This window comes from Leuciscus leuciscus (assembly GCF_965113295.1).
Source record: "Leuciscus leuciscus genome assembly, chromosome: 19".
NCBI lineage: Eukaryota > Metazoa > Chordata > Actinopteri > Cypriniformes > Leuciscidae > Leuciscus > Leuciscus leuciscus.
In genome coordinates this window covers 10,847,457-10,873,139 of record NC_138743.1, presented here as the reverse complement: position 1 = coordinate 10,873,139, position 25,683 = coordinate 10,847,457, and the positions used below count along the sequence as shown (strand labels likewise).

The window sequence follows — 25,683 nt, the reverse complement described above, 5'->3', positions numbered from 1 at the left end:
TTGTATGAACCCTGAAATGAAACCATTTCTGCCACAATACCATGGTTACAAGACCGTGCTGCACAGCTCAAACAAAAAGCACGGTTTCATTGTGCTTTCTTTTTGTTTGCCGTTTGATGTTTCTCATATTCAACAGAAATGGCAGCTCTTATCAGTTGGTCACACCAGTGCAACCTCCAACAAAATGTACTCGAACTAGCAAGAAAAAAGTTGCAAAATGCTACCATTTGGTTGCAGTCTGGAGCCCTGTATAATAGTATAATAATATAAAAAACATGTATACTATTATTTAGAATATTTAAAATATGTATATAATATTATAATACTGTATGTATAATATTTTGAAGCTTTTATTTAATATTTAAATTTGAGTCTTTCTTTTTACTAGTTTCTGTTTTTCAATTATTTCTACATAGCTTTTTCATTTTTAATTTCAGTTTTAGCATAATGTAGCATAAAGGTGGAGTGAGGGGACAAAAATATGAGTTGAATATTTATGAGTATCTTTTCAAGGTTTTTCTTCTGTCATTGTAAACTTTATATCTAGCAATATTATGATTTTCTTGTCACAAGCACACAGTGTCCTAACCGGTTGCAATGGGATAGTAATTTGTCTGTCACCACTAAAAGCAAACACTGCACAGTAACTAGCCTATCTCCTGTTGAGGCTGATTAGGACACAGCGGTGTGGTTTCTGATTCATTTGAACTGTATTGCATTGGCATAACTTTTTTTATTTTTTTTTATTCATCAAATGTCCTAGAATCAAGTCTTTTTTTCTGTCATTGTATGAACTCTTTTCCATTGCAGCAATGCAAATGGATTTGGAGATATCGTATCGTGCATTACAAGACTTAGACCGTAGCATTAGGTTCATTTGAAGGATCCTGACCCCTTTTAAAATCTCAGCAGCTAGGAAGTTGAACATGCAGTCACCCAGATAATGTAAAAGCTAGTTTTACACTCCTCCATAAGGGTCTGCAGCTCCTTAAAATGAGAGCCAGACTTTAAAAAAGGGTCATTCTGAATCATACAGATGGGCTTTTGCTATAAACATCTTCAGTACTTGATGTAGACTTGACTTACATTTACATTTATGCATTTGGCAGACGCTTTTATCCAAAGCGACTTACATTGCGTTATCCTATACATTTATACATAGGTATGTGCAATCCCCTGGGATCGAACCCACAACCTTGTGTTGTTAACGCAATGCTCTTACCACTGAGCTACAGGAAAGCCAAATACTTCTACTTACAGTAGAAGTATTTACAAATGCCTGAAATTGCATATACTGTTTTATTTTATTGCTTGGTGCATCTAAATACATAATTTACTTTAAATATTTCCCAAATATTCTGCATAATGCAGCCTTTAAAATGAATCATCATCTTGCTGTCCTCTTGAATGGTGGATTTGCTGTTTGACTCGCTGCATCCCCAGAGAGAGCTGCAGAAGCCATTAACTGGCAGACATTAGATCATAAAAACCACAACAGGCCTGAGCATTTTAACGATACTTGGAAAAGAGTCAACAGCTTCAGTGCTATTGAGCGTCTAACAAGGTCATTTTACCCGTTCTGATTGGCCGGCTGCCTCTCCGCTCTCGTGCTAGCATCCATGTGGTACAAAAGCTTTGTGAACCGTAGATATTGGACAGGATATCAATCAATCTTTTCCAATCTCTCCTTCAGGCTATGACTTTGCTGCGGTGTTGGAGTGGTTCGCCGAACGCGTGGACCGCATCATCCTGCTTTTCGACGCCCACAAGCTGGACATCTCGGACGAGTTCTCTGAGGTCATCAAGGCCCTCAAGAACCACGAGGACAAGATCCGTGTGGTGCTCAACAAGGCCGACCAGATCGAGACGCAGCAGTTGATGCGCGTCTACGGCGCCCTCATGTGGTCGCTGGGGAAGATCGTCAACACACCTGAGGTGATTCGTGTCTACATAGGATCGTTTTGGTCGCATCCGTTGCTGATTTCAGACAATCGCAAGCTGTTTGAGGCGGAAGAGCAAGACCTGTTCAAGGATATCCAATCGCTGCCCCGCAACGCTGCCCTTCGCAAGCTCAACGATCTGATCAAGAGAGCTCGTCTGGCTAAGGTAAACTTTTATTACTTGAACCTATCAAGTTTGTCATGTAATCCAGCAAACAAATGACCCACCTGATGTTTTATCTAAAACACTGAATTTAAACACACTTGTATATGTGTAGATTCTCCCTTTGAGTTAGACAAAAATGTCAGAATGTTCATTTTTGGGTGAACTGATCCTATAAGTTCCAAACTCTTGATTAGTTCTGAACCAAACGACTACTGAAACCAAAAGCTGGATATGGCTAACAAACTGCTTAATGTTTGGCAAGCAAATTTTGTCTGAACAAAAACAAGCTGAGTCTCAGCACTTATGCTTTTATATGTTGATGTTCAAAGGGAAACTATTTGGTGTGTGTGATTCTGAATAAAAGGTCTGTTTCTTCATTTCTTCAGTTAACATGTTGCTGTTCCAACGTGTTTTTGATGTGGTCCAGCATATAGCTCTAGTGTAAAAGTAATAGCAGTGTATACATGCATTTTGTGTGTTTACAGGCATTTTGTCTGTCTGAACTTGCAGACTTTACACAGTAATGAGGACATTTTCCAAACTGTACTGTCTGCTGATGTGGCTCCTTGATGTTTGGCTACATTTTTGATCAAGACTGAACTCAAGGGTCATAGAAGATACTGGTTGTGCAAGAAATCAGCTACAGCTAAACTAGATGAGAAAATGCAAAGAAAGTCCTTGACTTTGACTCAGGGGTCAGTGATTAGTTGGAGATTGTTAGATGTGCTGAAAGATACTGAGGGATCATGAGTCAAAATGTCATTCCCCATAAAGACATGATTATAAATGACCTTGAGTGATTTAACAGTCTTCCTTGCTTTAATTACAAATTCTAAAATAGCACATTCATTTAAAGGAATCAATTTGTTCCAAACCTGTGTGACTTTTTCTCTTCAAAGGAACACAAACGATAGACTTAACCTGTTAACTGTCAACCCCCCTTTTTGAGCATAAATCTGAACTTAAACTGTTAACTAAGTGTCTTTAAAAAAGAGAGCAAACTTGGGCCTGTATTCCAAAGCGTTCATGAAGTGCAAACAACCATTTATTGCAGAAGTGAATGCACTTCAAAAAATGAAAGGGTAAAAAAGTTATAGAAGTATAAAAGCCAATGTACAAAACTAAACATTTTCATTCTTTCATTTTTTTGTCATTCTTTCGAAATGATAATCAAATGATTAATTTAAATGTTAATACACAGTAGTTAAAGACACTTAATATAAAGAGGGACCAGCATTATTTTTTTTAAGCATATTACCTTTTTAATTATTACAGTGTTTATGTATTAATTTGACAGCCCTAGTGTTTTTATTATATTTTGTCAGCTGCTGTAATGGCCAGATTCCACATTAAAACAATGTTTTTCAACAGCAACCCACCTTCTAGATATAACTGTAGCTCGGGTAGTCAAACATAAAGCTGTCATTTAAAAGGAAACTGAAACTCTCTAATGTCGGTTCATTTACGTCTGAAATCCTTTATTATCCCCATCAGTACAAATGTTGCTCAAAACACAAAGGTTGGGTTAAAGTGACCTGTTCTGGAAGAGGAAATGTAAGGGACTGTCAGTACTAGTCACTTATCAAACTCCATTTAGATCTCCAGGTCCAGTCGAATGCATTGAAAAATAACATTTAAGTTCTCTCCCTGTCCCTCACCCTGATCATACAGATGTGCTTCCCCTCCTGTCATCATTTATACAGTCACCTTCCTTCCACGCTGGGGCCAGGCCCCTCTCTGCCACACATGATGATTTATTTAGTAGCTTGTGTATTTGTGCTAATATTCAGCTTTATAAGTAAATTTTTTTCTATAAAGGCTATACAATCTAATGAAGTTTAAGAACATTTTCAAGTCATATTTCAGACTAAAATCATCAAGAAAATTGAAGCTTGTTTTATTTGGATCAACCATTCACAGTCATTTTAAATCAGAGCTTGATTTAGCTGTATGTAAGGGCTGTTTTTGTTACTATAAATGATAAAGAAGTCAAAATAATTAAAAATAATTAATGTTTTAATAATATGAATTCTCCATGATAATTCCACATTCCCCCCTATTATTTCACAATAATTCATTTTGTGAAAATGTCACAATAAAAAAAAACTTTTGTAATTTATGAATTTATGATTTTTTTTTATTATACAGTTTTGAGTTTGTCATTTATTTTATTTTATTTTATTTTATTTTATTTTATTTTATTTTTTGTTAAATAGTAGTAGTAACTGTTGTCTACTGATGCTTGCTTTATAAACTTACAAGGAGCTTTGTTTTTGTGCTCTCACAGGTCCATGCATACATCATTAGCTCCTTGAAGAAAGACATGCCCTCAGTCTTTGGGAAAGACAACAAAAAGAAGGAGCTGATTAACAGCTTGGGTGAGATCTACAGCCGCATTGAGAGAGAACACCAGATTTCCCCGGGAGACTTCCCTAATCTTAAGAAAATGCAGGTAAGGTCAATCGAAACAACAGAGACTGATTCAAGAATGCTTCACTTGGACTTTTAAAAGCTCTTTCTCTAGAATCAGTGTGCAATTTTCAGTGCACATTAAAAAGCAGCATTCAATTTTCCACATCATTTCATTCAAGCCCATTTGACTTTTTTAAATGAACAAAAGCAATAGAAATGCTTCATCTTTGGGTGGACCTCTCCATACCTGATTATGTGTCTTATAGTTCAAAATGACCACTCGAGTAAGAATGCAGTTTATATAATTGATGCTTATATAAAACAGCTCTACAAACAATTGAATATTGAGTAATTTGCGTTTCAGACAAAATTTGGCCAGTAAGTTTCTATGTTTCTTCTCCGCCAACACAAAACTATTTCCAAAAGAAGCCAAAGCATCAAGATATTCATATTACCAAGCAGCAACAGCCTGTCTGGAACAGAGTATGTGAGGGGAGTGGAGCTGTTTTACCCTAGAAGTATCAACAGATGTTGACAGAATCTTTTGTTACATTCTTTCCCGCTGAATAGGATCAGCTTCAGGCACATGATCTGAACAAGTTCCAGCCTCTGAAAATGAAGCTTTTGGACTCCGTGGATGACATGCTGGCCCACGACATTGCTCAACTTATGGTTCTGGTACGCCAGGAGGAGACGCAGCGCCCCAATCAGATGGTGAAGGGCGGCGCCTTCGAGGGCACTATGAACGGGCCGTTCGGACACGGATATGGCGAGGGAGCCGGCGAGGGCATTGATGAAGTCGAATGGGTGGTGGCACGTGACAAACCCATGTATGATGAAATCTTCTACACTCTCTCACCTGTCAATGGCAAAGTGACTGGGGCCAATGCCAAGAGGGAGATGGTGAAGTCCAAGCTGCCAAACACTGTGCTGGGTAAGATCTGGAAGCTGGCTGACATTGATAAAGATGGGATGCTCGATGACGAGGAGTTTGCCTTGGCCAACCACCTGATCAAGGTCAAACTAGAAGGTCACGAGCTTCCAAGCGAACTGCCTGCTCATCTTGTGCCGCCCTCCAAGAGAAAAGTTACAGAGTAAGATTGAAGCGGCTTGGAATCTGGATGGATTTTGGAAAAGCAAATAGTGTGCATTTAGGTTGCAGTTGAATTATTGATGGCTGGACAACCATTCTTATAGAAAAAAACAGTGACTTCTTTGAAATGTGTGTTTCATGCTTCAATTGCAAGAATGGATTTGAAAATGATCCACCTTTTCAACTATTTTGACCTGTGTATGCTTTTTTTTTTTGTTTAGTTTAGTTTTTTTTTATAAACAAGTCGTACTGTCTGCAGTGTTTAAAATCGTTTTACGTGTGCTTTCAGATTTTACAGTCATATTTTTATGCCATAGTTTCAATTTCATCTTTTCAGCTATCATGACTCTAACACTGTGTCCTAACCAGACGTTTTGCGCTAAAAGATATTATATGTAAAACAGCACATTTTGTCGATCGCTTGGTTGCATTTCTGCGACATTGTGCTCGCTAGCTCCGCCCATAGTGAAATCTCATTGGACCTACTTCACGTAACTACATTAAACATCAATGTCTTCGGATTGGTTGTCACTGTGTCATGTTGCATAGCTGTTTCGCGTTCCGAAGAATTACTTGTGGCTTTGCGTCTGGTAAGGATGTGCTAAGATGCTTTATCAATATATTTCACTTTCATGTTTAATACACTACTGTTCAAAAGTTTGGGGTCAATGATATGTTTTTGAAAATATCTTATGCTCACCAAAGATAAAGTAAAAAAACTAAATATTGTGAAATATTATTACAGTTTAAAATAACTTTTCTATTTGAACATATTTTAAAATGTAATTTATTCCTGTGGTGTCAACGTTGAATTTTCAGCATCATTACTCCAGTCTTCAGTGTCACATGATCCTTCAGAAATTATTCTAATATGCTGATTTGATTCTCAAGAAACATTTCTTATTCTTAATGTTAAAAACAGCTGAGTTGCTAAATTGTTTGGGGAAAGCGAGATCCATATTTCAGGATTCTTTAAAAAATAGAAAGTTCAGAAGAACAGGATTTATTCGAAGTTGAAACCTTTTGTGACATTATAAATGTATTTTAATGCATCCTTGCTATATAAAAATATTTTCTTTAAAAAAAATCTAACTGACCCCAAACTTTTGAACGTGTTGTATATCAGACTGATCTGTGTCTCAGGTGGGGTGTGAGACATCAATTACTGCAGAAAAACATGAATTTTATTCTGAATCTTAGTATCAGTTGTTGTTTTACATGCACAACTGGTAAAATGGAACGAGTAAAGCAAAATTCCTTTTATAACTAGGTGTAATTGTATTCTCTTCTTGTTAAGGCGGCATCTTAATGATTGCGAGTCCTTTCTAGCCTGACCAAGAGACTGTTAAAACTGTATAGCCGTCATGTCAGAAGACTCAATGTTTAGTGTTTCGATGGACCCGTAGAGCTAGTATCCTTGTCAATAGTATACTGTATATGTTAATGCTTAACAAATCTAAACTAACTTGGGTTATATTAGTGTTTATATACAGTAATTCCGGTCTGATTTCCAAAGAAAAGAAAAAAACAGATTGACGCTGCGAAACAGCTGAACACTTTATTCAAATGATGTGAATGAGAGTTTCTACATTCAAATGCCCATTGAAAGAGCAGCGACTTTGGATCTAATATGTATCAAGTCCTATTACTTTATTATATCAGCATTTAATGAACTATTTACCTCTCTATCCACCCCTTGAAAAGCAGTTATCTAGAGCTGTCACATTTTCTCCTGCAGATATTTAGGATCTGAAGGTAAATTGATAGGGTTTGATGCACTGAACTAAATGGTCTTCAAAGGGATAGATCACTCAGAAAATGACAATTCTGTCATTATTTACTCAACATAATGTATTTTCAAACCTGTATGATTTAAATACTGTGGTTGACAACAAAAGGAGATCTGCTTTGTTTCTATACAAGCTCAAAAAAAGCCCCATAAAGTCTCATAAAATAGTTTGATACAGCTTATACACTATATTCCATGTCTTCAAGGGATTATTTACTGAAATTCGCCATATTATGTACATATTGTAATTTGGTATGTCATGATTGGTTATGAGGTACACTGACGTTTGGCATCACTGACATTAAAGGGGTAGTCCGCCAAAAAACAGTAAATGTCATAATTTACTCACCCTCATGTCGTTTCAAACCTGTATGACTTACTTTCTTCTGTGGAACATAGAAGAAGATGTTTTGAAGAATGTTGGTATATTAACAGTTTTGGTTCAGATTGACTTCCCTTGTAAATGGAAAAAAATACAATGCAAGTCAATGGGAACCAAAACTGTTTGGTTATCAACATTGTTCAAAATATCATATTTTGGGTTCAGCAGGAGAAAGAAATGCAGGTTTGGAACAACATGAGATAATAATAAAAATTATACACATTGTGATGGACATGACTAAATAATGACAGGATCTTTACTGTGTGTACTGTTCCTTTAAATCTGATCTGCTTTGATTTGACTGCCCAGTTGCTTATGTGAAATATTTCCACTGATTCCAACAAAACCTCTAAGCCTGTTTAGTTTGATGAATTAAACCTAAAATCTGCCTCGGTGCCTTGAGACACACCCACCTCAATCAGATTTGTGACATTAGAAATGTATAAAGCACATTGTCGTATTCTACAATACCATTACATGCTAATAAAATGAACTGACATTCTTCAAAAACTTTCATTAATGCTCCATTTACAGTTTGATGTGAGTCTCAAATGAAAAAATTCCAGAAGTTTTTGCACATCAGATTTTTTTGGGCCATAAAGTAGGGTTGTGTATATGTGTGTTTGACCAAGTATGTACATGTATAAGGAGTGCAATATGGTTTGCAAATGTATTGTGAAATAGTTTGTGTACGTGTGCTTGTGTGAAGCACAGATGCTCTGTTGCTCATTGTGTTTTAACCAGTGCGGACAAACTATGTGAGACACTACTGTTCAGGGAGGTGGACATTATTCAACTAAATAAAGATCAAACTCATTTAAAGGTCTTTTGTGTTCAGTTTTTTTGTTTGAGTCTTGTTACATGTCGACCTAACTTATACCAGAGTAAAACAACAACTCTCTTTTCTCTTTACTTTTAAAGTGGCCCTTTTATACTATTTTAAAGGTTCCTAATTTTGTTTTGGAGGGCTCCTACAGTTGGTTTAAATGCATACAAAAAAAAACATTAAAATTTTCACATAATATACTTTGCACATCACCTCATTTCTCAAACAGTCTGAAACCAGTTCGTTTAAAGATTTAGGGCCCTATTTTAACTATCGAAGCGCACGGTGCAAGTGCACTTAGGGCGTGCCCGAATCCACTTTTACTAGTTTAACGATGGGAAAAATGGTCTGCGCGCCAGGCTCATGGTCTAAAAGGGTTGTCTCTATTCTCTTAATGAGTAATGAGTGTGTTTTGGGCGTTACGTGCAATAAACCAATCTGAGTCTCATCTCCCATTCCCTTTAAATGCCAGTTGCGCTCGCGCTATTTACTATTACTATTCGCTATTTACATGACGGAATTTGATTGTGGAAAGACTGAACGCAGAGCGCAAACGGAACTGCTTGTGCGCGAGGTAAAAGTGCGCAAGCAGATCATCTACGGGACAAGCCAGATTCCACCGAATCTTTATGTACACAATAAAAATCTTTTACATTGTAATCCTTTTATTTTAAATATTTGGCTGGTTTGCGTGCTGCTGCGCATCCCTGTGTGTGTAATAAGCAGAGTGTACGCGCGTTGGACCCACCTATAGGCGCATATTACTAAAGTGCTCTTTAAATAACCCCAAAAATATTGCTAAGTCTATTTCTGTTGCCTCAAAATAGCAACGCGCCATCAATGCTCCCGAACACACCTTGTTTTCAGACCAGCATTGCAAATGCATTTGCTATTTAAACGTACACTATGGAATTTTTTCTCCACTAGGGGTCGCTAACATATTTACAATAACAAAGGCGTAGTTTGATGACGCAACATTTGCTAAGAATTATGGATCTTGTCGTCAACGTCAAGCCGACCGATCTAATAATGTTTATGGATGACTGAATACATCGATGCTTTTATCATGACTGTGATATGAAGCAGTTCGGGGTTGCTAAGAGACAGCTATCAGCTCCGCACGCGACGCGAGTCCCGCAGATATAGCAGGAATATGGACATTTCATTCTACCAAACTACACGAGTGCAGAATTACAACTCACAGGTCAGTTTATTAGACAAATTAAACTTGTGAGGTAACGCAGCACTGTTTCACTTGGTCTACCATTACACTATCACACTAAACTGCATTTGAATGTGTTGAAATGTATAGTTTGTCTGTATGAGACTAGGTAAGCTAGATCAACATTAGAATAACATACAGATCATATTCTGACATTTTATCATTGTTGAACTATATAACATTGATTAGTTTTATGTAAATGTGCTCACCTTTTTAATAAAGTACATGTAGTTGAAGTCTCGGACGTGGAGCTCTCGTTTATATAACGTTACTGTCTATGGGAGCTCTAGGCATCTCGAAAACACCGCGCTGATATTGATTCTCAGTTTAGTTCTCCTTTTTTATCCAAAGTCTGCTTGCCATGGTCCATAATGTTTGAACGAAATAACAACAGCGTGCAGATAGACATTGCGAACTACAGTGGTCTACATCTGTCGTCTTGGTTACTATCAGAGGGCTCTGGTTCATAGCTCTGGTTACCATGGCAGTACGAGCGGAAACCAGGGACAACGCGGATATGACGCCATTGACTGCGACAAAACGGAAATAAAGAAACGTGCCGTGTCTTCGAATTAAATTAAAATTTCTCCTGGTTTGAAAGTTGTTGGAAACAGTCGGGATAATGTAAGTACACAACTAAAAAATATATATAACAGATATAGCCTAGTGATTTTTGCTATTTTTAAAGCAAAAAAATTACATATTGTGCCTTTAAACAACGTGGCGCAGGATGTGAAAATGATCACTTTGTCAGGCTGAAACTAGCAAAAAAACACTTGATAGGGCCTATAGACTTTCTAAACCCCTCCTTTCCGCAAGCTTACTCTGCTCTGATTGGTCAGACGGCCCAGTCTGTTGTGATTGGTCTACCGCTTACAGCGCATGTCAGAAATTAAATCATATCTGAGTTTCAGCTCCAAGGTCTTCCTCAGTGATGAAAACAGCATGTTGTTAAATTGTTACGTTGGTGTGTAACAGGAAGTGAGACAGAATACATTATTTCTTTTAGGAGGCAATAACTATGCAGATATTTTACCTTCACAAACAGCTACATTACATACTGCATGAAAAGTAATATCTGAACATGCATAATTGTGGCATTTTAAACAAAACAGTCAAAGTTTTGTATTTAAAAAAAAAAAATTACTTCACAATGTTAATTTGCAAAACAAAATTACACTACAATACCTGCAGTAATAATATTCCTTCAGTTTTCCCAAAACATTTCAAGTCTGTCTTTGTCTAGAAATGGGATAGACAGGTCAGATGGATGTACAGCATGAAAAAAAACCATTGGTAATCATGCTAAACACAGGAACTCCCGGTGGAGACAGTACATAATGTTTTCTGCAGATCCTCGTCCTGCATTAACAGGGCCGTCTGCGTGAGTGATGGCTTCCTGTTTGTTGCATCATGTATTGTATGTCCTAGGAAACGCAAGCACAGGGTGTATTCTCATCTGGATATGTTCTTGACAGCAGGATATGATAAGCAGGGAACACCTGACCCTTCCTCACTACCGGTCACGGAATATTCTCTCCAAGTGATGGAGTATCCTATGTATAAGATAATACAACATTGCATTTAAAAAAAAAAAAAATGTAAATGTAAATGTTTTTTTGTTTTTTTTGTTTTTTAAACCACAATACGGAAAATTATATCCACTACTGTTAAAAAATGTGGGAGTTGGTAATGTTTTTGAAAGAAGTCTCATGCTCACCAAGGCTGCATTTATCTAAAATACTGCAAAAACAGTAACATTTATGAAATATGATTACAATTTAAACTGTTTTCTATCTTAATATACTTTAAAAATGTCATTTATTCCTGTGATGGCAAAGCTGAAATAAAGCAGTCAGTATATTAAAGTCTTAAGTGTCACATGATCCTTCAGAAATCATTCTTACTGTATATGCTGATATGGTGTCAAGTAACATTTCTTTTTATAATCAGTCTTGTAAACAGTTGTGCTTTCTAATATTTTTGTGCAAACTGATAAAAAAATAAAATAATTTAATTCTTTGATTTATATGAAGTTCAAGAGAACAGCATTTGAAATAGAAACATTTTGTAACATTATTGTCTCTTTCTTTTTTTCCAATTTGATGTGTCCTTTGCTGAATAAAAGTATTAATTTCTTTCAACAACAACAACAAAAATCTTTATGGACCCGTGTTATCTATCCAGGCCAGGTGATCCCACCACAAGAGCTGATCAATAACATCTGCTGGGAGTGACCAGGCTGTCTGGCAGCAAAACCTGACATGTTTGGCAAAAACCGACGTTTGCCTTTGGTTAAAAGTACCTCAGGCCATTTGTAATGCCTGGTGATGGAAGCTTTATGTTTTTGGGCTGCAGTTGTACCTCAGGGTCTGGCCAGCTCGCCATCACAGAGTCAACCATGAATTCCACACTGAACCAGAAAGTACTTGAGGGGAAAGTGAGACCATCTGTCTAAAAGCTGGGGCTGAACCACAAGTGGACATTGCAAAAACAAGACAATGACCAAAACACTCCAGAAAAGCCACAAATGAATAGCTCAAAATGAAGAAATGAACGGTTATGAAATTATCAAGTCAAGGTTTACTTCTTTCCACAGCAGAAGTTTTTACAGTAAGACTTTTGTTAAATAAATATACAAAAAGAATGTTTTTGCCCTATACTCATAGTAAACAACTTAAAACAGGAATGTAAAATCAAATCAGCAGGAAGTCTGTTGCAACACTGATATGTATTTTCTGTAAAAAAAAACAAAAAAAAAAAACATCTGACTGAAATCTTAGTTTAAGTATCAAAAAAGTACTTATTTCACAAACAAACAAAACAAATAGATTTGATTACACCATTGATAATCTTGTCATGTGATAAAAAATAAGAGAATACAAATAAAATAAAATGCCTCATTTCATAAACAAACAAATAAAAAAAAGAATACTGAAACCTTTGTTTAAGCGTCAATCAAATTAACCAATAGAAAAAGAAAAAAAGTTATTATTTAACAAACAAATAAATAAATAGATTTGATTGTGCCATTGATTTTCATGTCATGTGATAAAAAAAGGAATACCTCTCTGACTGAATCCTTTGTTTAAAGGTTGGCCTACACTATGTAACTTTTCTTGTTCAAAATTAACTAAATTTAAATAATGAGTAAATACAGCATCAATCCATCTTCCAAAACGTGTTTTTGTCTTACCCTGATTCACTAAACTTATTATAAGTTATAGATATTTTAGACCTGACGGGCTGGTTTTCGCGGGAAACTGCGTGCATGTCTCGTCATTTGCTCGCCAGTCGCTACCTTGAGTCCTTGACGCGAGAGAAAGGTTGACATGGAGCACGCGAAATCAAGACTGGCTTGGCTTTTCGGAGATGACGAAAACTTAGGGATTTGAAATGTAAAAGCTACGCGGTGATTGTGTTTTTATTACTCAGCAGGTGAGTAAGGTATTTTATTGAACAGATAAATGACTATGTAGCACTATCATTGTGCATTATCGTGAAGGCCGGGTCATTTCATTATTGTAGCTCTGTGCTGGAATTTATTTTCAAGGAAGTAGGCTACATTTGATGGGTATAGCTACAGTGACATCTTCAGCTAGTCAGCTTGAGAACCTTTCATTCTAAACTGGTAATATATCTTGTTTTATGAGCAGTAGGATAATTCAGCCACAGTCATGCAGAGCCGAAGCACAACCAAAACAATGTTTTTCCGCAAAATGCATGTAGTGTTGTGTTTTTTAACCGCTAGAGGGACAACAATTTATATTTGAGAGTCACTCGAAATAACGATAATAAATGTATTTCATAATAAGTAAATAAATAAATAAATAAATATTCCCTGACCTTGAGTCCATCAGACCATGAGAGGAAGAGGAAGATTTTCATGATTCGAAAGCTCTTAAACATCCGGCGCTCTAGATAAATCCCTCAGGAAGAGGAACACTCCATCACAGCCGGTCAGGGACACCACGTGAATCCCTGTATATACTAATGTATGCTATTTATGCATGTGAACCTGAGTGGGATTTAGATGCTTAAGATTTTACAAGTGATTACATAACATTTATATAAATAAATAAATAAACTTTCCAACACTGGGTACATTAAAATAGCTTTTAGAGTTAATATAGACTGAAATTTCCAGATTGAAAGGGAAGGCAATATGATGCAATATTAAGTGTTCTCAGGGAGATGCATGACAGTGAAAATAGCAGCAGGAATTTAATCATTTTCATTTTGACAGAACAGTATATGGTTTTCAAGATAAGGATATCAGAGAGGAGGATATACTACAGAAATGTGAGCGCTTGTTATCAAATACATGCTTTATTAATGATGCTGATAAGATCATCCATAACTAAAAGGAATGTAGCTGTAAAGATAGTCTGAACACAGATGGTGAAAGATATAGTAAAGATGTGAAACTACAGCTCTCACTTCTGTTCACAATTATTCCACATTATGTAACTGGTTCCATGTAATCTTTTTGGCAACTCAACAATAAATTTTGATCTGTCAGATCAAATTATCTCTGGAGAAAATGAATAGAGCGAGTGAAAACATTATTGTGAATGTTTTTCTCTGGTTTAAAACTAGAATCCTCTTTTGAGTCTGTTAAAGTTTGAATAAGTTCATTTATTGAAGGCAATGTTGCAGGCCTAATTTTCTATAACTCTTTTCTAAAATGTGGGATGTTTTAAATGCAGATTATTTATTTATTTATTTTTGTTCATTTTCTACAGAAAGTTGTTACACAATAAAAGCAAACTAGTCTGGGACCAAATGTTGGTTTAGCTATCAATAAACCTATATTTCCATAAAATAATTAAATAAAAAAATTGCTTGATAATTTATATAATAACAGGGTTGAATGGTTGAGCTGCATGCATAAATGCATTTAACACTAAGCTTTTGCATTAAATTGAGAAATTGAAAATAAAAATCTCTATTTTAACTTTTAATGCTGGTAATTGTGTTAAATGATAGTTTATCTAGCAATAGTTTCTCTCTTTTTTTCCCCATTTTTTTTAAGTAATAGTAAATCAAAGTATTCCATATCTGTGGAGAGTGCTGTTCACATTCCCCTTTGCCGAACTGAAAGACTGTGTCACGAGTGTCAAGGTTAGACTGTTGTACTCATGAAAGCTCACATTAAGTTGCTAATTGTTTCAGACATGAAGAGCCCTTGACTGACAGAGGTGAAGATGAGCTGGCTGACAGCAATGCAGAGAAGTGCTGAACCCTGGGCATGAGGCCTCACGAGTTTGTTACTCAGCGCTTGGACCTGAAGACACTCTCAAGTATGTGAGGAGAATGTCTATTAGTATGCAGCAAACCTGATTAACATCTCCATGCTGAGTTAAACTCAATCTCTGGAAATTTTGTATAGTATTTGGTGTGTCTGACTCTGCTGAAATTCATCCTGGCCATAAGAAATGTCTATTTGTTGCTGTGCGTACTTATATTTCCATAGTAGAGTGTGTATATCATCTGCCTGTTGATGTTAGTCTGTGTTTGTTTGATTTTGAAGAAAACCGGTCTGCGTCATACTTAACAAAAATGGTGTCACTCACAAACACCTACGGTGTGACTCATAATTGGAGATTTTTGTGAGTATTTGTCTCCCCCTAATGCACGACAATGAGTAGCACATGTAAAGCTTTGGTTACAAAAAATTAATGATGCTTTAAGGTTGTTTTTTTTTTCTTTACCAGTGTAAAATGTTCCTACTACTTGACGTGTATATCTAAAAAGAGGTCTTTGGAAACACACCTGTCTTGGCGACAGCCGGCTATGTTAGTGGAAAAACTGAGTCGGCAGAGCGGACTGATCTTTTTTTTGCCAATCAGAAACTAGTAATTCAGAAACTCTGTCTTGCTGAATTTGGAACCGCATACTAGCATACTTCTCTATTAATTTCTGCCATAGAAAGAAATGGTAAAAGTAATACGAGTAGTATACTAGTATGCGGTTTGAATTCAGCATTTGTCTTTTCCGTGTTTGGATTTGCTGACACCGGGTTGGCTGACATGTTTTTGGAGGGGCGGGGCTTTAAAGAGAGGGAAGTTGTGTTCGACTTAAAGGTGAACTATGCAGGTTTTTTTACCTTAACTTAACAGCTTCGGAGTCATTGGAATGGTTATATTACTTTTTTCGGGTTGAATGGTGGTCGTCTCTCACCCCCCATCGCCTGTGAGCGGAAAAACCACCCTTGCAACTTTGAGCCGGCGGGCCGCTGAAAATTCTGTCATTATTGCGCTCCCTCACACTGTTCGGACCCGAATGAAGAAGACGTTTTAAAGAATGTCCCATCTGCTTTGATGTCGTTGATCTACTAGCCTCTGGTATCTGAGAGTCGCCAACGAGTTTTTCGACAGTGTTGTCATATACCGAAGCTGTAGGGGGAGCTCTATAGAGAAACCTGCGAGCAAAAAGCGAGAATACAGCAAAGAAATTCCCGAAACTGCATAGCCCTGCTTTAAAGCAGCACTGCACTGACTAATGATATCATAGTACCACGAGAGTGACTAGAGCGATTAAAAAAATAGAATACTAAAAGACAATCTTAGGATTTCATATAGGCACATTCATTGCAGTGCACCTGACTTCCTGGTTGCGCCACCTGACTTTTGCAACTGATTTTACATTGAACAGGTTTAAGGTTTAAATTCTATTTGGATGCCTGTATTGGCATTTTTCTACTTTTACATTGGTTGTACCACCTGACATGGAAAGCAGTTGTGCCAAAACTACAAATTCCTGGACAAAAGTTTTTGTTTGTCTCAACACAGTTTTGTTATTTTTTTGTAAAACATAAAATTATGCCATTGTATTTTATTTTGAATTTCTTATTATTAAAGCAGTAAAAGTTTTCTTAGACTGTTCATTTGTCCAGACACGTGACATTTGGGGGGTTTAAGATACCAAAACATATAATATTATGAATTATTTTAATGTACTGAAAATTTATTTAAACTAAAAAGGTTTTATAGAATAAAGTGAAACATGTCATGAATTCATCAAATTATTTAAAAAGAAAATAATGCACTTGGACACAAAAATATGCATGTCAATAGAGGGGATAGACTTCAACACAAGAAGCTTGTTATACCAAAGCACAGTTTTAAGCAACCCAAAATAGCTCCTTTCCATATACAGTACAGTTACTTTTGTACGTGCAGTCTGACATTGTGATATCTGTGGTTACATACTGTATGCAGTTGTTCTCGTTTCCAAGTGTTTGGAAGAAAAAACAGGATGCAATGAAAATCTATCTCTGTGAGTGAGCCGGAAGCAATATCCCTGTGGGAAGAGTGGGTGAACCTTGTCTGTCCATGGCCGAGTCCTGAACTTCTCTCCTCGGCACGGGTGAAGGACACACAAGGACAGTGTGTCTTGGCTAAACGTATGACTCAACCTACTCATGCCTAGCCCTAGATAGTCACAATGGTCCATTCATATTTATCACCACCCTCATATTACTGACGTCAAGTTTTTTTTTTTTTTTGCATTTCTACACATTTCCCGTTTTATCACAACTGATAGCTTGTGGCCTTATGGGAATCGCCTGGCTTTGTTGTTGTAAAGACTAGGCAGTGGTGTTTTAACTTTTACATAATATATTTTAGCCTGGATATTTCTCTGATTTCTTTTGGAATATATGTAATATTCAAATATCCTTTTTTTAGAAGATACGTATTATTAATAAAAGTTCAGATTTATTTTCATTATTAATTTAAAATTAACTTTTTTATTTGTTTTAATTGAAAATGCAAGTCCCTCTCTTCTTAAACGTACAATGAAAATTCATTCAATTGACCCACTCAGTCAGTTGTCAGTTATTGTCACATCAAATTATCAGTTGTTTGTTATTGTTTGTCAATAGATATGGCTCAGTACCTCATAAATGTAAGTTTTGGGGAGTTTTTTTATTTGCCAGCCAAAATTGGTCTGATCACTTGAAGTATGTACTGTGTTCATGTCATATTTTATCTTTTTAAAGCTATGAAACTGTACCTGGCACTGTCTCAACCATGTGAGATTGAGACTGTGCATGTGAGATTGAGTGAATATCTGTTTTAGGAGATCTTCTTCTTTCTACAGCCAACCAAAACATTGGTGACACATGATGTTCAAAGCACTTCTTCCATGAAATGTCAAAGAGGAATTTCCACTAGATGTGCAATTTTATAGCTGAGCTCACACAGAGATGTAATGCACTGAAAGACTGACCTTTGACCTTTGAGGTGAGGGCATGTGTGGAGGATGTATAAGAATGATCGCAAAAGTCCCGCTCGTATGGGCAAAGTTCAACACATGGTTTTTCGTTTGGCAGATTTACAGCTTGAGAAAACCGATGAGGTGATAAACACATGAGGGATAAATCAAGAAAAATATTGAAAATATGTTTTTGGAGAAGGAGTAATCTGATATGTCTGAGAGAGATGGAAATAATTATGAACCATTGCTGGTGCGCTTTGAGTACTTCTCAAATCTCCAGGGTCATTGTAACAGCATGTAACCCCTAAAAGCCAATATTTAGATATATGGATGTTTAGTGTTGTCAGAAAAACACAGGTTGGAATTCCTCTGGGCTTTGTCTTTTTATATCTACAATATTTATATAAAGCAAAGAGTACAATTGGGTTGCTTTGGTCATAATCTTGTTTCGAAATGAGGTTAAAACATCTTCTGGTGCTCTTGTCAGGGTTTGTTTACATCTTTTTGAGAGTCTCATCTCATGAGGAATTTTCCCAAACTCAGTCAAAAGAAGTCCCAGCTGTGCTCTCCTGGGTCAGAGCCCCTGCCCCTATATCAGGAGGAGAGTTTCAAGACACACTGATTTGTGTGTTTGGACATGTTGTTGAAGATTGTAAAATATATGAAGCTAAATGAGAACTTGAAAGCAATAGTTCACCCACAAAATCATCTCATTAATATTTACTTACTTTCATGTCATCCCAAACAAATCTGTGGAACACAAAATAATTTGGTACATAATGACAGAATATTCATTTTTGGTTGAACTATTGTGAAATTCAGTGCAATCTCATGGCAATTCGTAACTATTTTATGTACAATTTGTTAACTATTTGATGATCGAATTATGTACAATCTGCTTAGACCCCAGTATGCTAAGGGTTGGACCTTCATGCTTACTGTTTTCTAATTGTAACGCAGTTTGTTGTTGTGGGAAGAAGGAGGCGGGAACTGGCGAACATTCAAATACTTTTATAATAAAATAAACGAATACAAAATAAAAGTAAAGACAGCAGCCCCTCACGGACGACTGCTGCCGCATAACAAAAAATCATGGCCTGTCCTCTCTCGTTCTTCACTATCATCGCTCCTCTTTTTATGCTTCCGTTCCTCTGTGAGAGATACGCTCATTATCAATCACGCCATCGGCCTCACGCCATTCTCTCACGCCCCTCGTCCTGCTCGCCACACTAATCATATACGTTTTTGTACAATTCACATCGTACGAATTCATACCTTGCAAAATAGTTACTTTTTTCCTGTAGATCAGCTTGAAAATTTTTGTTCTTGTCCTTAAATTTATGTTATTTCTGTCATCACAACTCTCTGAGAGATTGGCATAGTAATGGACATATCAATGTTAATGTATTTGGTTTTGGCGAAATAGATCTGCTGCATTGCTGCTGCAGAGCCAGTACAGAGACTTTTTTACTGCCAATACATCCACAGACATGTTTCTACTGCACATATAACACATGAAATTATCCGTAACAGATCTATACAGGTGGAGCTGGGGAAGGTGGAGGGTTTCTGAAATTGCTCTGCAGACTGCTAGCAGCAAACAATGGCAAGTATTTGAATGTTGAGCAGCAAGCTCATTGGCTGATGATGCAACCGCAACCAATCAGCTGCACTATGTGGATAATGATGTGATCGCTAACTAAATTGAGTTAAGGACCTATCAGCCTGTGCCATCTAGAGTTTCATGACTTTGTATGTTTTTTTTAACAAGCATGGCCTTCAGAGATATTATCATTACCGTTCTCTGATCTGATCCCAAAGAGTGACTAATGTCTGTATTATCTGTCCCATGTTCTTAGGCAAATGAAGAACCAAAGCTGTGCAGTGCATTAAGGCAATGGTTGTCAACCATGGACATAAACAAACGAAAACAACTAAATATCAAGATATTTCTTATTTTAATTCACACCTCCAAAACTGTCTTTAAAACACCTGAAAAAAAATTATATATGAGCTCAATTTTAAAACAGCTATTGGTTTGTGAGTTTGATAAACCCCTAATTTCAGTGCACAGTTGGCCAGTGACTCAGTCAATATTGGCATTTGACAACAAAACTCTTATGGAGTTGTTTACCAGTCTCCTCTCCTCTTGAATTCATCCCATCACATGGCATTTTTCTAGCACAGTTGTCTTTGTTCAGCGTTTCCCACACTCTGATGAAACAAAATGGGGGACGAAGGGATTTTTTTGTTGAGGTTATTTTTTGCAGCGTAACATTTAGCAAATTTCTTTCATCTTATCTTCTTGAAAATGAGGATGTTTCTTACAGACAGTCAAAACCACAACCACATAATTTGCCTCAGTTGATCAACAAACGTGCCATAATATTACATGTCCTCATTTGCCATCAGTGTTGTTATTGTTAATTAAAACTAAAGCTAATTTTGTAATTGAAATAATTTTTGAAGTAAAATTTAAATATCAGATGAAAAACTTCTTCTTTTTTTTGCCTTGGCAGCTGACTGAAAGAAATAAGTTTAGGTTGAAGTACTAAAAATAGAAATAAAAAAATATAATTGAAATAAATATATAATACTGTAGCGTTCTTTCTTTCATATCCGTGTATGTTCAGTCAATGACAATGCTGCAAAAGTTATTTGTCAGAGGGATCACATTTCTATCAGTTCTATCAGCTACATTTACACAACACCAACGTCCATGGTTTATTTAAAGATTCAAGATATTGTTGTCTTTTCTGGAATGCCATCTAGATTGACTTGCCTTCTTACAATGGATAAGTTTAGGTATACATGGGTTTGATAAGAAAGAGCCTGGTCTGTTTCTCAAATGAGGTTCATTCTAAATTGATAACAATAATGCACAACATGAATGAAAAATGACATTCCTAAGACAGCAGTGTTTCTGTTAGCAGATATTATGCAAGTAGATAAGAAAGGGGTTGAGGAAAGTCAAAAATACAAACGGTACTCTTTAGGAAGTTACATATTCCTGTTTTCCTAGGCCTTTTATCAGCTTCTTGTATCCTTTGTAAAGAGAAAAATTGCCTTTAAGCATGACAGGATGTGCATTTTTTTTTGACAGAGCTGTTTCATCAAAAGTGATTGATTCAGCTATGACTGTTTGACACTGAGGACTCCAGAATAATAAAAGTTGTATTGATTTATCAGAAAAAAATCACAATCAGTCTTTATTTCATTTGCGAATAAATTATTTACGGTCTAATAAATCATACTCATGGGAGTGTTAAGACCTTTTGGAATGTACTGTATCCTTTTACATAGAAACACTACAGTATGTAGCTGCTCTCATAACAAGAGGTTTAAGAGCGCTCAATGGTTTCACATGCAATAGCGCTTCTTAGTGGCTCGTCTCCTGAACTGCCTCTTCCGTGGTTCCATGATTCAAGCCAGTAAAGCTTCTTATTTTATTGCTGTAAGATATCCTGACATCTGGTTTTGATGGTACAGACTTCTCATTTGTGAACAGGATCAAAAGGTTCATGGCTCTTGGTTTATTTTTACAAGGTTTGTAAAAAGTAGTATCGGAGAGGTTTTGACACAAAAGGCAAATCTTTTCCGGTGGCACAAAGTACACCAGCTCTCCAAAGATCAAAGCTAATTGTGTGTCCAAGGAGACACTAAAAATTGGTAGCGTAGAGTTGTATAGGACCAGGATGGAAAGTTAAATTCGATTGATTGTTTTTTTTTTTAAACCAACTGGTGGTTTTATTCAAGGCAAAAAACAAAACCAAAAAAAATTCAGTGTTTTTATTTATTTTATAATGATTTATTTAATATATATTATTTGATTGTGTGTGTGTGTGTGTTTTTATTTATTTTATAATGATTTATTTAATATATATTATTTGTTTATATGTGTGTGTGTGTGTGTGTGTGTGTGTGTGTGTGTGTGTGTGTGTGTGTTTTTATTTATTTTATAATGATTTATTTAATATATATTATTTGATTGTGTGTGTGTGTGTGTGTGTGTGTGTGTGTGTGTGTGTGTGTGTGTGTGTGTGTGTGTGTGTGTGTGTGTGTTTTATTTATTTTATAATGATTTATTTAATATATATTATTTGTTTATATGTGTGTGTGTGTGTGTGTGTGTGTGTGTGTTTTTATTTATTTTATAATGATTTATTTAATATATATTATTTGATTGTGTGTGTGTGTGTGTGTGTGTGTGTGTGTGTGTGTGTGTGTGTGTGTGTGTTTTTATTTATTTTATAATGATTTATTTAATATATATTATTTGTTTATATGTGTGTGTGTGTGTGTGTGTGTGTGTGTGTGTGTGTTTTTATTTATTTTATAATGATTTATTTAATATATATTATTTGATTGTGTGTGTGTGTGTGTGTGTGTGTGTGTGTGTGTGTGTGTGTGTGTGTGTGTGTGTGTGTGTGTGTGTGTGTGTGTGTGTGTGTGAGATTGTATAACATATGTAGCCAATTTTGTATTATACACACTTAAAAGTCGAATAGATTATACTTGCAGTAAAATGTTTTGTCAGAGATTTTTTTAAATAAACTTCATGTGGGAGCTTTTAAAGGGATTGTTCACCCAAAAATGTTGTCATTACTTACTCATCCTCAGTTGATGGTGAACCAAAATAATTTTGAAGGGTTAGATCAAGTAGAAATAGACCGTTAAGGTGCATGTTAGCACTCTTTTACAGTTTGTATAATAACTACTGTTAGTAGAAGAAGTAATAAATATTGGTATGTATGTGAATGCAACATATACTAATACATGTACACACGTATACTGTCAATCAATATTGTATTTATAGAGAAATTTGGAATTAAATGGCATTTGACTACCAGGTAAATGCGGGGTTGAAGGGAAAAATACTATGTCAGTTCTCATCGACCTGACCTCCCTCTGTGGTTCTATTTGGAGCTCTGTGGTTTCATATCTTGCTTTTGCAAAAACCCTCATATGCATGACTCTGAGCTGAAGCTGCTAGATGGATAGATAGATAGATAGATAGATGGATAGATAGATAGATAGATAGATAGATAGATAGATAGATAGATAGATAGATAGATAGATAGATAGATAGATAGATAGATAGATAGATAGATAGATAGATAGATAGATAGATACTTGCTGTAACTTATTTCCAGTTGGACAGGAAATTTGACTTTTTGTGAAATAGTAGGTTGTTGTTGTTGTTGTTGTTATTTTGTGTATTTTGTTTTATTTTGATTTATTTTGATTTATTTTTGATTTATAGTCATGTTCTTTGCAGAGGTTTAATTTCCAATGACACTTAAAGGGATAGTCCCCCCCCCCAAAGTAAAAAAATCTACTCACCATCAGTTCCAAACCTGGAACAACATGAGGGTGACTTTAGGTGGAACATGAAAAAAAATACTCTAAAGAACAGTTCTCTTACGAGAGGTCTCTCGTACTGCGTAAGTATCTTACGCTAGGGGAAAATCCCTTTTCCGCGAGATATTGAAGCCAAAAAATTATCCTTAATTTTGTATTATTGTAAAACGCGTTGCGGCAGCATACAGACATAGGCAAGACGGCTCGTGTGCCTATTGGCTGTTCTGCGGCAACTGCAGCAGCCTATCGAGCGAGGCCTACCAATGAGGGTGCTTCGCGCCCACTGCGTCACGTCCCGCCGAAACGGGCGTGGCTTAGGCCTATAAATACAGCTCGCAGGCAGCTGATATCTGATTTTTCATCTCTTCAGCGAAGCACACATTTCGCTGGATCCGGAGAGAAGCCGCGCCGTCTGAGGAAGCACTTGCAGCGGGATGAGTCGTCACTGAAGTCGCTGGCCACGCCGCCTTCAATCGCCTTCCTGCTGCGCTATCCGGCGCCTATATCATTTACACTCTCTGTTGTGTGTGTGTGTTCGCCGCCGCGACACACACTGTCTAAAAGAGCTTGCTTCTTTTTAAAGATGCCTTCCTGCGGCTCGTGCAGAGCCACACTCAGCGACGGGGATAGCCACGTTATCTGCGTTTCCTGCCTGGGTGAGGATCATGCAGCTCTCGCGCTCGCTGATGGCGGCTGCCATCACTGCAAGCTACTGCCTATGGCGACTCTGAGGACTCGCCTGGCATATTTCACAGAGACTGCACCTCCGCCCGCTGTAGTGCTGCGCCGTAAAAAGCGCATGCTCAGCGGGTCCCGGAACCTTCCCCCACCCGTCAAAGCTCGCCGGTTCGCCCGCCAGCTTCACCGGCTTCGTCAGTGTCTCTTCCTGACGGACAGCGGCCGCTGTCTACCGCCGCTTCCGTCGATGACGCTGATGAAAAAGCCGCATTGGGGGAGGATGATTCCTGCTCTCTCCTGGCATCGGGCAGTGAGGATTGGCCGAGCTCTGTGGATCTCACGCCCTCTGTCCGCGCATCGTCAGGCAAAAGAGCTAGCATCGAGTCAGAGCTGATGCGCATACTCGCACAGGCCGCGGCGAGCCTCGGCCTCGAGTGGTCTACGCCTGAACAGCCTGCTCACAACCGGCTGGATGCATATTTTCTTCCCGGGGAGCGCGCTTCGCCTGCGTCCATACCAGCGCCCTTTCTTCCTGAGTTACACGAAGAAGTTGCTAAGTCTTGGAACGCCCCCTTCTCAGCTAGAATGCGCTCTTCTGTTTCGCTAGCATTCTCCGCTGTTGACGATGCTAAAAACAGAGGTTACCATTCGCTGCCGCCGGTCGAAGAAGCGATAGCAGCCCACCTTTGCCCGCCCTCTGCTGGACGACGCGCTAAGCTGGCTCTGCCTTCAAAAGCTTGCCGCATGACGTCAACCCTGCTCGGTCGCGCTTTCTCCGCCGCTGGGCAGGCTGCGTCAGCGCTGCATACTATGGCCACACTGCAAATTTTCCAGGCCGATCTCCTCCGAAAGCTGGACGAGAATGGACCAGATGCAATTTGCGTGCCAGACTTGAGAAGTGCTACGGACCTCGCTCTCCGCGCTACTAAGTCTGCTGCACAGGCCATAGGATGGAGCATGGCCTCTCTCACTCTGACTGAGAGACACCTATGGCTAACGCTCTCTGAGATGTCTGAGTCTGAGCGCGCCGCGTTCCTCGACGCTCCGCTTTCTCCCGCTGGCCTCTTCGGAACTCCCGTCAAAGATTTTGCGGAAAGATTCGCCGAGGTACAGAAAGCGTCACAGGCTATGAAGCACTTCCTGCCGAAGCGCTCCAGTTCTGCAGCAGGCCGTGCGAAACCGTCTGCTCAGAGCTCACAGCCTCAGCCTCCGCCCACCGCCGCCACTTCGCAGCGGCGACAGGCCCGAAGCGCGAGACCGCGCTCTCGCTCATCTGGCCGCCGCCCCGGATTGCGGTAAAGCCCGAGGCCCCGAAGTCGTCCTAGCATGCCTAGGGAAACGACGGTGTCCAAGTCCCGCTGCGGCCGGACTTCCACCAAAACTCATCGCTCGTTCAGTTCCAAGAAATGTGACTGTTCCAGTGTATTTTGCAGTCAACAAGCCGGTTCCACTGCCCGCTTGCCTGCACACAAATGCCGTTTTACGGCTACCCAGATAAATCCCATAAAGAGTGTATTTTCTGGTGTCCCGGCCACGGCCGATGGTGTTATGAGTGTAGACAAAATGCCCACAGCCCAGTGCCCACTCCTAC

The 25,683-nt window shown here is 37.9% G+C and overlaps 1 protein-coding gene across 1 annotated transcript in view; it reads left to right on the top strand.

The window, feature by feature from the left end:
• Positions 1–8,608, top strand: part of ehd3 (EH-domain containing 3) — a 28,596-nt gene extending 19,988 nt beyond the window's left edge. The window contains exons 4-6 of the mRNA XM_082148254.1: positions 1,694–2,106; positions 4,394–4,558; positions 5,089–8,608. Of these exons, the coding sequence (XP_082004380.1) occupies positions 1,694–2,106; positions 4,394–4,558; positions 5,089–5,616 (1,106 nt within the window). The 3' untranslated portion in view covers positions 5,617–8,608. The remainder of the gene's footprint in view (positions 1–1,693; positions 2,107–4,393; positions 4,559–5,088) is intronic.
• The last annotated feature ends 17,075 nt before the right edge of the window (positions 8,609–25,683 follow it).